Source organism: Harpia harpyja, chromosome 28, assembly GCF_026419915.1.
Source record: "Harpia harpyja isolate bHarHar1 chromosome 28, bHarHar1 primary haplotype, whole genome shotgun sequence".
NCBI lineage: Eukaryota > Metazoa > Chordata > Aves > Accipitriformes > Accipitridae > Harpia > Harpia harpyja.
Window position 1 is genome coordinate 20860 of NC_068967.1, and position 13804 is coordinate 34663.

The 13804-nt window shown below is 64.6% G+C and overlaps 1 protein-coding gene across 1 annotated transcript; it reads left to right on the forward strand.

Moving 5' to 3' along the window:
- The first annotated feature begins 1970 nt into the window (after nt 1–1970).
- BCKDK (branched chain keto acid dehydrogenase kinase) lies at nt 1971–6471 on the forward strand. The gene is given in 14 exon segments (XM_052775114.1): nt 1971–2012; nt 2014–2131; nt 2250–2320; nt 2643–2753; nt 2895–2915; nt 2917–2943; nt 3220–3339; nt 3466–3564; nt 3655–3728; nt 4299–4427; nt 4877–4966; nt 5488–5649; nt 5745–5991; nt 6042–6471. Coding segments are annotated over 13 exon segments (1209 nt in total). The 3' UTR covers nt 5890–5991; nt 6042–6471.
- The last annotated feature ends 7333 nt before the right edge of the window (nt 6472–13804 follow it).

The window sequence follows — 13804 nt, forward strand, 5'->3', positions numbered from 1 at the left end:
GGACCCAGGCCTCTGGGACCCCCTCACGAGGGACCCAGGCATCTGGGACCCCCCCAGAATGGACCCAGGCCTCTGGGACCCCCCCTCAATATGGACCCAGGCCTCTGGGACCCCCTCACGAGGGACCCAGGCATCTGGGATCCCACCCCAAAAGGGACCCAGGCATCTGGGGATCCCTTTACCACCCACCCCAACGGACCCAGGCCTCTGGGACCCCCCCAAAAGGGACCCAGGCATTTGGGCCCCCCCCCCCAGAAGGCACCCAGGCATCTAGGATACCCCCCCCAAAAGGGACCCAGGCCTCTGGGACCCCCTCACGAGGGACCCAGGTGTCTGGGGATCCCTTTACCACCCACCCCAATGGACCCAGGCTTCTGGGACCCCCCCAGAAGGGACTCAGGTGTCTGGGACCCCCCTCAACATGGACCCAGGCCTCTGGGACCCCCTCACGAGGGACCCAGGCATCTGGGACCCCCCCCTCAATATGGATCCAGGCATCTGGGACCCCCCCAGAAGGGACTCAGGTGTCTGGGACCCCCCCCCAAAAAAGGGACCCAGGCGTCTGGGGATCCCTTTACCGCCTACCCCAACGGACCTAGGCATCTGGGACCCCCTTATGATGGACCCAGGCATCTGTGGAGATCCCCCACCCCACCATCGGAGCAGGGGACGGATCTCCTGTCACCTCCCCGGACTCCATTTCCCATCGTGCCTCACAAAATGGCGCCGCCCCACAAAATGGCGCTGGGGAGGGGCAGCGCGCATGCGCGGGGAAACAGTTTCCCGCCGCGCCACCGCCCCCGGCGCCGCGCATGCGCGGTGCGCCGTTTCTCCGCCCGTCGGAGTGGGTTGGGGTGGGTTGTACCATTCTGAGGGGAGCGCTGGGGGGGGGGGTGGTGGACGCGGCCATTCTGAGAGGAGCCCGCGGGGGGGGCGTCTCGCACGCCTGGGGCCGCTGGCTGGTGAGTGGGGATGGGGCCCGGACATTGGGGTCCCCTCTGAGGTTTGGGGGGTGTCCCAGACCCGGGTCTTTTAGCTGGTGGGAATGGGGATTGAAGGGGACAAGCGGGTCCCGAACGCCTGGGTTCTCTCCGGGAGACGTGACTGAGGGGACAAGGGGGGGGGCCGGACTCCTGGGTCTCCTTTTGGGGAGGGTGGGAAAGGGGTTTTGGACTCTTGAGTCGGTTTTGGAGGGAGACACTGAGGGAAAAAGGGAGTCTGGGACGCCTGGGTCCCCTCTGGGGGGGTGTTGGGGGGCGTCCCGGACGCCTGGGTCCCTTGGTGGGGGGGGTTATGGGGGTCCCTGCCAGCTGTGGGGGTCCCTGAGGGGGTGTGTGGGGCCAGGACGCCTGGGTCCCTTGGTGGGGGGGGGTTATGGGGGTCCCTGCCAGCTGTGGGGGTCCCTGAGGGGGTGTGTGGGGCCAGGACCCCTGGGTCCCCTGGTGGGGGGGGTTATGGGGGTCCCTGCCAGCTGTGGGGGTCCCTGAGGGGGTGTGTGGGGCCAGGACGCCTGGGTCCCTTGGTGGGGGGGGGTTATGGGGGTCCCTGCCAGCTGTGGGGGTCCCTGAGGGGGTGTGTGGGGCCAGGACCCCTGGGTCCCCTGGTGGGGGGGGTTATGGGGGTCCCTGCCAGCTGTGGGGGTCCCTGAGGGGGTGTGTGGGGCCAGGACCCCTGGGTCCCCTGGTGGGGGGGGTTATGGGGGTCCCTGCCAGCTGTGGGGGTCCCTGAGGGGGTGTGTGGGGCCAGGACGCCTGGATCCTTTGGGGGGTTGTTGTGTGGGTCCTTTGGGGGGGTTGTGTGGATCCTTGGGGGGGTGTCGGTGTCCCTGGCGGGGGGGCTGTGGGGGTCCCTGTCTCCCCCTCACCTACCCAACCCTCCCAGTGGCCATACCTGGGGGGGGAACCCAGGCATCCAGACCCCCAGCCCTGGCTCCCCCACCCCCTGCCACCCCCCCCCCCTCTCCCCAGGAGATGCTGCGGCGGGTTTTGGGGGGCCGGCGACGGGGGGCTCTGCCCCCCCCATCCCCCTGCCCGGGCCGCCGCCGACCAGACCCCGCCTGACCTGGCCCGGGAGCGCTCCAAAGCCGTCACCTCCTTCTACCACCAGCCTGCCATCGATGTCGCCGCCGAGAAGGGTGGGACCCCGGCGTTCGGGTGGGGTGGGGGCACCCCGGCATCCGGGTGGGGTACCCTGGTGTCCAGGGGGAACCCCAGCATCCGGGGTGACGTCAAACCCCTGTCCCCCCTAACAGCCTTCGGTGCGTTTGACCCCCACCACCATGTTGTACTCGGGGCGCTCGCAGGACGGCAGCCACATACTGGTGAGTGGGGGGGACCCCGGCGTCCCGGGGTGGGGGGACCCAGGCGTTTGGGGAGACGCAGGCATCCGGGTGAGGGTGGGGGGGGGGGACCCCAGGTGGCTTTGGGGGTCCGGGCGGGAGGAGACCGAGGTGTCCAGGGGACCCAGGCGTCTGGGGGGGGGACACCCAGGCATCCGGGTGGGTGGGTCTGAGGGAGCGCAGGGGGACTCAGGGGTCCAGACGGGTTTGGGGACCCAGGTCGGTTTGGGGACCCCAGCGTCCAGCCCCCTCCCAGGGGAACCCTGGCACCCAGCTGCCCCTCTTCCTTCCCCCCCCCCCGCAGAAGAGCGCCCGCTATCTCCAGCAAGAGCTGCCGGTGCGCATCGCCCACCGCATCAAGGGCTTCCGCAGCCTCCCCTTCATCATCGGCTGCAACCCCACCATCCTCCACGTGGTGCGTCCTCGGGGGGGGGGACACCCGGGTGTCCTGCGAGGACCCCGGTGTCCGGGAGGGGCCCCTGGCATCTGGGGGGGGACCCAGGTGTCCGGGGAGGGGACGCAGGCATCCGCACACTGATGCTGTGTCCCCCCCCAGCACGAGCTGTACATCCGTGCCCTTCCAGAAGCTCAGCGATTTCCCGCCTGTGAGTGTCACCCGTGTCCCCGTGCCACCCCGACCCCGTGTCCCCACGTCACCCCGACCCGCGTCGCCCTCACCCCGCGTCACCCGTTGTCCCTGCGTCGCCCTGTCCTCGCGTCACCCCCCCCCCCCCCCCCATCCTCGTCTCCCCCTGAGGCTGACCCCCGCCGTTACCCGAGGAGTCACCTCTCCTCGTTTGCGGGCGACGGGGCGCGCGACCGCTCCCCGCTGTCACCCCATCTCCCTCGTCACCCCCTCCCGGTGTCCCCCGCGTCCCCAGATCCAGGCGCAGGGCGACGAGGCGCGCTACTGCGCGCTGTTGCGGCAGCTGCTGGAGGACCACAAGGACGTAGTGACGCTGTTGGCCGAGGGCTTGCGTGAATGTCGACGACACATCCAGGTACCGGACGCCGCGGTTCCTTCCCGGACAGCTGGGTGCTTTTTTGGGGGGCCGGGGGAGTGGCGGGGAGACCCCCCCGCCCGAATTTTTGGGTCCCCCCCCCTCTCGGACACCTGGGTCTTTCAGGACGAGCGGCTGCTGCGACCCTTCCTGGACAAGACGCTGACGTCGCGGCTGGGGATGCGGATGTTGGCTGCGCATCACCTGGCCCTGCACGAGGACAAGGTGGGCCGGCGCCTTTACGGGGTGGGTGGGGGACACCTATAGCCCCCATAGGTGCCTCCCCCTCACCCCTTTCTGCCACCCACCCCATAGCCCGACTTCGTGGGCATCATCTGCACCCGCCTCTCCCCCAAAAAGCTCATCGAGAAGTGGGTCGACTTCGCCCGGTGAGGCGCCTGTGGGGCTATGAGGGGACTTGGGGCTATAGGGGGCTGGGGAGGGGGTCCCTATGGGGCCGTGTGTTTCCCCCCCAGAGGCTATAGGGGCTTCTACGGGCATTTTGGGGGGCTGTAAGCTTTTCTCTGGGGATTCTGGGGGTCCCTACGGAGCTAGAAGGGCGCTGTGGAGCCCCTGTGGGGCTACAGAGGTCCCTCCCAGGGTCTTTGTGGGCTATAGGGGCTGATATAAGGGCTCCTATGGGGTTACAGGGGCTCTGGGGGGGTTCCTATGGGGCTATAGGAGCACTATGGGGTCCCTAAGGGGGGTCCTGTGGGGTTTTTGTAGGGTCTGCATAGAGCTGTAGCAGTTCCTACGATGGTTTCTATATCCCGTGGGGTCTACGTGTGCCTATAGAGATTCTTATGAGGGTCTTTGTGGGGCTATAGGGGCCCTGGGGGGTTCTTACGGGGTTGTAGGGAATCCTGGGGGTTTCTCCGAGGGCTTGTACGGGGTTGAGGGGCGGCAGCGGGTGACGGGGTGGGGGGGGGAGTGTTGTCCGGGTGACGCGGGGTCCGCAGGCGGCTGTGCGAGCACCAGTACGGGAACGCGCCGCGGGTTCGCATCAACGGGCACGTGGCGGCGCGGTTCCCCTTCATCCCCCTGCCCCTCGACTACGTCTTGCCCGAGCTGCTCAAGAACGCCATGAGGTATGGGGGCTATAGGGGGCGGAGAGGTATGGGGGGGAGGGTATAGAACCCAAAGAGGGGCATGTGGGCCTTTATAAGGGAGATACGGGGGTTTTTCGGGGGGTAAGGTGGGGTATGGGGTCCTAGAGGGGGGCGTGTAGGCTGTTACAGGGGTCTGTGCGGTCTGGGGGGGGGTGTATAGAGGCTCACAGCGAGGGTATGGGGTCTATAGATTATGTAGGGGGTCCTGGGGGGGGATATGGGGGTGATGTGGTGCTTTTAGGGGAGTTACGGGGTTTTGCAGGGAGGGGAAAGGAGGTTATTGGGCCCCGTAGGGGTTGTATAGGGTCTTAACAGGGGTATATGGGGCTTATACCGGGTGTTTGGGAGCACGAGGGGGGGTATGTGGGGCTCTAGGGGGGGTGTATGGGGCCATAGGGGTCTATAGGGGACCGTCTGGGGCGGCGCAGGGCGACGATGGAGTCCCACCTCGACACCCCCTACAACGTCCCCGACATCGTGGTGACCATCGCCAACAACGACATTGACCTCGTCATCCGGTACGGGTGGGGGTTCCCAGGGTTGGCGGTGGCGGGGGGGGGGGGGGGGGGGGGGGCGGCGCGGTGTCACCGTCGATGTCCCCAGGGTGTTCTTAGCTACTGGGAAGTCCCCGTGGTGTCCCCGTGTCCTCAGGGATGGTGTCCCCGGGGTGGTCTTCTCTCCCTGAGGGTCCCCAGGGTGTCCCCATAGATGGTCTCCCCACGTCCTCACGCGGAGGTTTTCCGTGGCGTCTTCGCGTCCCCACGGATCATCTTCGTGGTGGCCCTACGAGGGGGTTCTCCGTGGTGTCCCCACATCCGTGGATGTCCCCGAGATGTTCCCATCTATCGGGGGGGGGGGGGCGGTTCTCCACAGCGTCCCCGCGGGTGGTTCTCCGCGGCGTCCCCGCGCCCGCACCCATCCCCGAGACGTTCCTCTCTACCGGGGGGTCCTCCGCTCCCTCTCCTCTGGTGCCCCCCAGCTTCAGGGGGTCCCTTGAGGGGTGTCCCCCATGTCCTGTGTGTGTGTCCCCCCCCCCCAGGATCTCTGACCGCGGCGGTGGCATCCCCCACGATCTCCTGGACAAGGTGACCGAGTATCACTTCAGCACGGCCGAGGCCAGCGCCCAGGACCCTCGCTTGGGAGGTCCCTTCCGCAACCTCCTGGACCTCAGCAACAGCGGCCAAGCCGGCCCCATGCACGGGTACGTCACGACGGAGGGGACACCAATTTGCGTCCCCCCAAATCTCAAGGACGCACCCCCCCCACCTAGTGACCCACGGTTGCCGTCCCCCCCAGGTTCGGATTCGGGTTGCCCACCTCGCGGGCCTACGCCGAGTATTTGGGGGGCTCGCTCTGCCTGCAGTCGCTGCAGGGGGTGGGCACCGACGTCTACTTGCGCCTCCGCCACATCGACGGAAAGGGGGAGAGCTTCCGAATCTAGGGGGGGGGGACGGCGGCCCGGACGCCTGGGTTCCCGCTGCCCCACCACCCCAGACGCCTGGGTCCCAGAGACCCCCCGTGTTGGACGTTCATCATCGCGGAGGTCAAAGTGGACCTGGAGAACCCCCCCCGTGTTGAACGTTCATCATGGAGGTCAAAGTGGACCTGGAGAACCCCCCCGTGTTGGACGTTCATCATCGTGGAGGTCAAAGTGGACCTGGAGAACCCCCCCGTGTTGGACGTTCATCATCGTGGAGGTCAACGTGCTCCTGGAGAGCCCCCCCCGTGTTGGACGTTCATCATCGCGGAGGTCAACGTGCTCCTGGAGAACCCCCCCGTGTTGGACGTTCATCATCGCGGAGGTCAAAGTGGACCTGGAGAACCCCCCCACGTTGGACGTTCATCATCGCGGAGGTCAAAGCGCTCCTGGAGAACCCCCCCACGTTGGACGTTCATCATCGTGGAGGTCAAAGCGCTCCTGGAGAACCCCCCCGCGTTGGATGTTCATCATCGTGGAGGTCAAAGTGGACCTGGAGAACCCCCCCGTGTTGGACGTTCATCATCATGGAGGTCAAAGCGCTCCTGGAGAACCCCCCCCGTGTTGAACATTCATCATGGAGGTCAAAGTGGACCTGGAGAACCCCCCCGTGTTGGACGTTCGTCATCGTGGAGGTCAAAGTGGACCTGGAGAACCCCCCCGTGTTGGACGTTCATCATCGTGGAGGTCAAAGCGCTCCTGGAGAACCCCCCACGTTGGATGTTCATCATTGTGGAGGTCAAAGCGCTCCTGGAGAACCCCCCCCGTGTTAGACGTTCGTCATCGCAGAGGTCAAAGTGGACCTGGAGAACCCCCCCACGTTGGACGTTCGTCATCGCGGAGGTCAAAGTGGACCTGGAGAACCCCCCCGTGTTGGACGTTCATCATCGTGGAGGTCAAAGCGCTCCTGGAGAACCCCCCACGTTGGATGTTCATCATTGTGGAGGTCAAAGCGCTCCTGGAGAACCCCCCCCGTGTTAGACGTTCGTCATCGCAGAGGTCAAAGTGGACCTGGAGAACCCCCCCACGTTGGACGTTCATCATCGCGGAGGTCAAAGTGGACCTGGAGGACCCCCCCATGTTGGATGTTGATCATCGCGGAGGTCAAGGTGGACCTGGAGACCACCCCCCCCACGTTGGACGTTCATCGTCACGGAGGTCAGGGTGCTCCTGGACACTGGGGTCCCTTGCTTGGACATTGGGGGTGCCCACCCCCACCCACTGGGGACATTGGGGTTCCTGACCTCTCCCCACCCTGTTTGGCTTCGTTAGGCCCCCCCGCCTCGTTACCGGAGCGGGGCGCCACCCTCATTAAAGCTGCCGCTGGTGCCGAGGGGAGAGGGTTTATTGAGGACCCAAGCGTCCAGGGCAGGGCAAGGGGGACAACGAGGAGGAGGAGGGGAGGGGGGAGGAAGGCTGAGAGGGTGTTGTGGTGCCCGGAAGCCCCATTTAGCCCATTTCTTGCCCCAAATCCATCTTTGTCATCATCTTCCTCATCATCTTTCTTCCTCCTCATCATTTTCTCCTCCTCATCTTTCTTCCTCCTCCTCATCTTTCTTCCTCCTTCTCATCTTTCTTCCTCCTCCTCATCTTTCTTCCTCCTCCTCATCTTTCTTCCTCCTCCTCATCTTTCTTCCTCCTCCTCATCTTTCTTCCTCCTCCTCATCTTTCTTCCTCCTCCTCATCTTCCTTCCTCCTCATCATCTTTCTTCCTCATCATCTTTCTTCCTCATCATCATTTTCCTCCTCCTCATCTTCCCTTTCAAGGTGTCCGTCATCTTCCTCAGGGCGTCCGTCTTCATCACCATCCTCCTCCTCAGCGTCTCCTTCTTCCTCAGCCTCCCCATCTACCTCCTCACCGTCACCTTCCTCCTTCTCAAGGTCTCCGTCCTCCTCCTGCTCGTTAGCACCTTCTTCCTCAGCGTCTCCATCTTCTTCCTCAGCGTCTCCATCTTCTTCCTCAGCATCTCCATCTTTTTCCTCAGCATCTCCGTCTTCTTCCTCAGCGTCTCCATCTTCCTCAGCATCTCCATCTTCCTCAGCGTCTCCATCTTCTTCCTCAGCGTCTCCATCTTCTTCCTCAGCATCTCCATCTTCCTCAGCGTCTCCATCTTCTTCCTCAGCATCTCCATCTTCCTCAGCGTCTCCGTCTTCTTCCTCAGCATCTCCGTCTTCTTCCTCAGCGTCTCCGTCTTCTTCCTCAGCGTCTCCGTCTTCTTCCTCAGCGTCTCCGTCTTCCTCCTCAGCGTCTCCGTCTTCTTCCTCAGCATCTCCGTCTTCTTCCTCAGCGTCTCCATCTTCCTCAGCGTCTCCATCTTCCTCAGCGTCTCCATCTTCTTCCTCAGCGTCTCCATCCTCCTCCGTGGGGTGTCCCCCTTCATCACCATCCTTCTTCTCGTGGTCTCCGTCCTCCTCAAGGTCTCCATCCCCGTTGCCATCCTTCTCCTCAGAGCCTCCGCCATCTTGTTCCTCAGGGTCTCCCATCTTCTTCCTCGTCACCTTCCTCCTTCTTGGGGGGTCTCCATCTTCCCCCCTCACCTACTCAGCATCACCTCCTTCCTCTTCCTCACCATCCCCATCCTCCTCACCATCCCCATCCTCCTCACCATCACCTTCTTCCTCAGGGTCTCCATCCCCGTGGTCTCCATCTACCTCCTCACCATCACCTTCCTCCTCCTCGGAGCCTCCATCTTCACCACCCTCCTCCTCCTCCTCAGGGTCTCCATCTTCCTCCTCACCACCCTCCTCCTTCTTGGGGGGTCTCCATCTTCCCCCTCACCTACTCACCGTCACCTCCTTCCTCTTCCTCACCATCACCGTCCTCACCATCACCTTCTTCCTCAGGGTCTCCATCCCCGTGGTCTCCATCTACCTCCTCACCATCACCTTCCTCCTCCTCAGGGTCTCCATCTTCCTCCTCACCACCCTTCTCCTTCTTGGGGGTCTCTGTCTTCCCCCCTCACCTACTCACCGTCACCTCCTTCCTCTTCCTCAGGGCCTCCATCCTCCTCACCATCATCACCTTCCTCCTCAGCACCTCCATCACCTTCTTCCTCAGGGTCTCCATCCTCGTGGTCTCCGTCTACCTCCTCACCATCACCTTCCTCCTCCTCGGGGTCTCCATCTTCCTCCTCACCGCCCTCCTCCTTCTTGGAGGGTCTCCATCTTCCCCCTCACCTACTCAGCATCACCTCCTTCCTCTTCCTCACCATCCCCATCCTCCTCACCATCACCTTCTTCCTCAAGGTCTCCATCCTCGTGGTCTCCATCTACCTCCTCACCGTCACCTTCCTCCTCCTCAGAGCCTCCATCTTCACCGCCCTCCTCCTCCTCGGAGCCTCCATCTTCCTCACCGCCCTCCTCCTCCTCGGGTTCTCCATCTTCCTCCTCACCGCCCTCCTCCTCCTCCCGGAGCTCTCCACCTTCCCGCTCAGGCGACGGGTGACAACAGGGACAGTCGGAGCGGTGGGACGGCTCGGCGTCGCGCCGGGGGTTGTAGAAATCTGTAGCGGGGAGGGACGACAACGGCACACGACACCCAAACCCCTATAGCGCCGGCGCCTATAGACCCACCACCCATCGCGCGGCGCGGCGACGCCGGCACCGCCGGCGACGCCGCGAGACTCACCCAACGGCCCCCGGCTCCTCCAGTCGTGCCAAAAGGCGCAAAAGGACGCGGCAGGTCTCCTCGCCGCGGGGCCAGCGCCAGCGCCCGTAGCCTCCGCGCCCAACCGCGGCCCCCCGGGGGTCCCAGCGCCGCCGTTTCCGTCGGTCCCAGCGCTCCGGCTTCCCGCAATCCCGCCAGGAGTTGCCGGCCCGGCGCTCGCCGCAGCCGGCGCTCCAGTTCCCGGCCCTGCGCCCGTACCTGCGCCAGTGCCCGCGACATGGCCGCCCGCCTGCGGAGGGGGACACGCGCGCGCGCGCGCCGGGAAGGGGAGGCGTGGGGATCGGACCTGTAGGGGACGGTGGGGGGTCCCCGGCCCTATAGGGGATGATGGGGGGTCCCCGGCCCTATAGGAGATGGTGGGGGTCCCCAGCCCTATAGGGGACGGTGGGGGGTCCCCGGCCCTATAGGAGATGACGGAGAGTCCCCAACCCTATAGGGGACAACGGAGAGTCCCCAACCCTATAGGAGATGGTGGGGGGTCCCCAGCCCTATAGGGGACGGTGGGGGGTCCCCGGCCCTATAGGGGATGATGGGGGGTCCCCAGCCCTATAGGGGACGACGGAGAGTCCCCAACCCTATAGGAGATGGTGGGGGGTCCCCAGCCCTATAGGGGACGGTGGGGGGGTACCCGGCCCTATAGGGGACAATGGAGAGTCCCCAGCCCTATAAGGAGATGGTGGGGGGGTCCCCGGCCCTATAGGGGACGGTGGGGGGTCCCCAGCCCTATAGGGGACGATGGGGGGTCCCCGGCCCTATAGGGGACAGTGGGGGGTCCCCAGCCCTATAGGGGACGGTGGGGGGTCCCCGGCCCTATAGGGGACGACGGAGAGTCCCCAGCCCTATAGGAGATGGTGGGGGGTCCCCGGCCCTATAGGGGACAACGGAGAGTCCCCAGCCCTATAGGAGTTGGTGGGGGGTCCCTAGCCCCCAGTGCCCAGCCCTATAGGGGATGACGGAGAGTCCCCAACCCTATAGGAGATGGTGGGGGTCCCTGTCCCCCAGTGCCCAGCCCTATAGGGGATGGTGGGGGGTCCCTGTCCCCCAGTGCTATAGGGGACAATGGAGAGTCCCCAGCCCTATAGGGGATGGTGGGGGGTCCCTGTCCCCCAGTGCTATAGGGGACAATGGAGAGTCCCCGGCCCTATAGGAGATGGTTGGGGGTACCCGGCCCTATAGGGGATGACGGAGAGTCCCCAGCCCTATAGGAGATGGTGGGGGGTTGCTGTCCCCCAGTGCCTAGCCCTATAGGGGATGATGGAGAGTCCCCAGCCCTATAGGAGTCGGTGGGGGGTACCTGGCCCTATAGGGGACGACGGAGAGTCCCCAGCCCTATAGGAGATGGTGGGGGGTCCCCAGCCCTATAGGAGATGGTGGGGGGTCGCTGTCCCCCCAGTGCTATAGGGGATGATGGAGAGTCCCCAGCCCTATAGGAGTCGGTGGGGGGTCCCTAGCCCCCAGTGCCCAGCCCTATAGGGGATGACGGAGAGTCCCCAACCCTATAGGAGATGGTGGGGGTCCCTGTCCCCCCAGTGCCCAACCCTACAGGGGATGGTGGGGCGTCCCCAGCCCTATAGGAGATGGTTGGGGGTCCCTGTCCCCCAGTGCCCAGCCCTATAGGAGACGGTGGGGGGTCCCCAGCTCTATAGGAGATGGTGGGGGGTCCCCCAGCCCTATAGGAGACGGTGGGGGGTCCCTGTCCCCAGTGCCCAGCGCTACAGGGGACGACGGAGGGTGCACAGCCCTATAGGGGATGACGGGGAGCCCCCAGCCCTATAGGAGATGATGGGGGGTCCCCGTGCCCCAGTGCCCAGCCCTATAGGGGATGACGGAGAGTCCCCACTGTATGGCTCAGCCCTATAGGAGATGCTGGCAACTCCCCATACGTGGGTGCCCAGCCCTATAGGAGGTGCGGGAGAGTCCCCAGCGTGGGGCTCAGCCCTCTAGGACATTATAGAGAACCCGCACGTTGGGCTCAGCCCTATAGAAGACACCTGACGCTCCCTATACGTGAGTGCCCAGCCCTATAGGGGATCCCCCCCGTGAGTGCTCCTCAGTGCTTATACTGCCCCACAGACCTCCACACACCCCATAGGAAGCCGGGCCAGACCCTATAGCCCCCCCCCCAGGCCACGCCAACCCTATAGGTGCCCACCCCACCACCTCCCTACCTGTTCCCGGCCCCTATATGGCTCCTATATGACCCTTATAGGGGCCCCCAGGTATTTTTAGCGCTGACCTTTGGGGCTGGCCAAGCCTGGCCTGCGTGACGTCAGAGCCAGCATCGGCCCCATAGGTGCCCCACCCCCCCCAGGTCTGGGTGGGGAGGGGATCCCTATAGGGCGGCAGGGTCCCCTATGGATTTGTATAGGGCCGGGGGTCTTTACGGGCGCCCTATAGGTGTCTATAGGATCCCGAGGGGGGGGGGGGGGCAGCAGAGCCCGGTGGGTGCGTCTCTATAGGGTCCCTACGGTGGGGCAGAGCCCGGTGGTTGCCCCTGTGGGGTTTCTATAGGGTCCCCGTGAGGGAGCTAGGGGCCGGTGGCGGCCGCTATAGGTTTTCCATAGGGCCGCCATGAGGCCGCCCGGGCGCCCCGTAGCCCCGCCCACCCCCCTCGGCCCCGCCCCCGCCCCTCCGCGGACCCTACCACCACCACCACCACCGGCGGGGTGGGGTGGGGAGGAGGAGGAAGAAACTCTCACCACCCCCCTCATCCGCACCCCCCCCCCCCAAAATCCACCCTACCCACCACCACCCCCCCCGCCCCACCGGGCTGTGGTACGCGCCGACGGAGGCTATAAAGGGCGGGCGGGCGGCCGGGGGCGCAGTGCGGGCGCCACGTGGAGGGGAAGCGCAGGAGCAGGGCGGCACCGCCATGGCCTCCAACGGTACCGGGGGGGGGAAAAGGCTCGGGGGGGGCCCTGCGGCATCCCCTCTTCCCGGGGGGGGTCACTACAGCTCGGGCAGGAGGCCCTGCGGCCCCCTTTCTTCCCGGGGGGGCTCCCTACAGCTCCGGGGGGGGGGCGCGGGAGGTCTCTGTGGCCCCCCAGGGGGGTCCCTATAGCTGGGGGGGGGGGCCCTGCGGCCTCCCTTCTTCCCGGGGGGGGTCCCTACAACGCCGGGGTGTGGTATGGCAGCCACCACAGCCCCGGGGAGGAGATGGGGAGGGGGGTGTCTTGGAGCCCCCCCCTTCTCCAGCAGCTTAAGGGGGGGGTCACTAAAGCTCCCCCCCCCCCCCCCCCGGTACCCCTGGGGAGGGTATGGCGGGCCCGCGGCGGGGGGGGTCCTAGAGCCCCCCTTTCCGCTGCGGTGGGCGGTTGTAACGGCGGTGCCGCTTTTACTGTGGTTTTTTTTAAAAATTTTTTCTTTCCAACGAGCGTTTTTGTTACACTTTCTTATTTTAGTAACGGTGTAGCTACAGAGTTTTAATTGTTACGGCTGTATTGGGAGGGAGGGGCTGGGATTTGATGCCCCCCCCCCCCCATTTCCGCGATGCTCCAGGCTGTGGGGTTTTTATTTCAATTAATTCGCCCCCACCGTTTTTTTTTTTTTAAATTTATTTGCCCGCCGTTGAGGTTTATCCCGCCTCGAATTTTTTTCAGCGTAACCCCCCTTTTTCAGTGTCGGTTTTTTTGGTTGTTTTTTTTTTTTTTTTTTAAGTAAAAAGTGGTCGCGGATGGGGGGGGGGGGGGGGCGGACAAAGCGCCGCGCCCGGATGCGCCGCGGCGGCCTCCGGGAGAAGAATCCGCTTCTAAAACTACAAATAAAGGGAAATCCGCATCTAAAGCTACAAATAAAGGGAAAATTCGGGTTTGGTTTTTTTTTTTTTTTTTGCAAAGGAGGAGGAGATGGTTTGGGGGTCGCGGAGCCCCCCCCCCCGTCGCCAAGCCCCGCGGCCGCCATTTTGTGCGCCCAGGGAGGGGCGCGGCTTTTCCAGCTGCGCCACCGCCGCCATTTTGTGTGCGCGGGGGGGGGGCTGCGCATGCGCGCTGGCGCTGCCGCAGTCCCACATCCGGGTCTTTGCCTTTAAAATATTCCCTGGAAAGGAGAAAATAACCCCCCAGGGAGGGCTGGCGCCGCCTAAAAACCTTCGTTTTGGGTAAAATCCTCTGAGTTTCTTTCAAAGTTTGGAGCAGCTGCGACGCTGCAAGGCGGGAGGAGGCCAGTAGCCGCCATCTTGCGGTGAGGGGCAGACCCCCTTTTGTTGTGTGATAC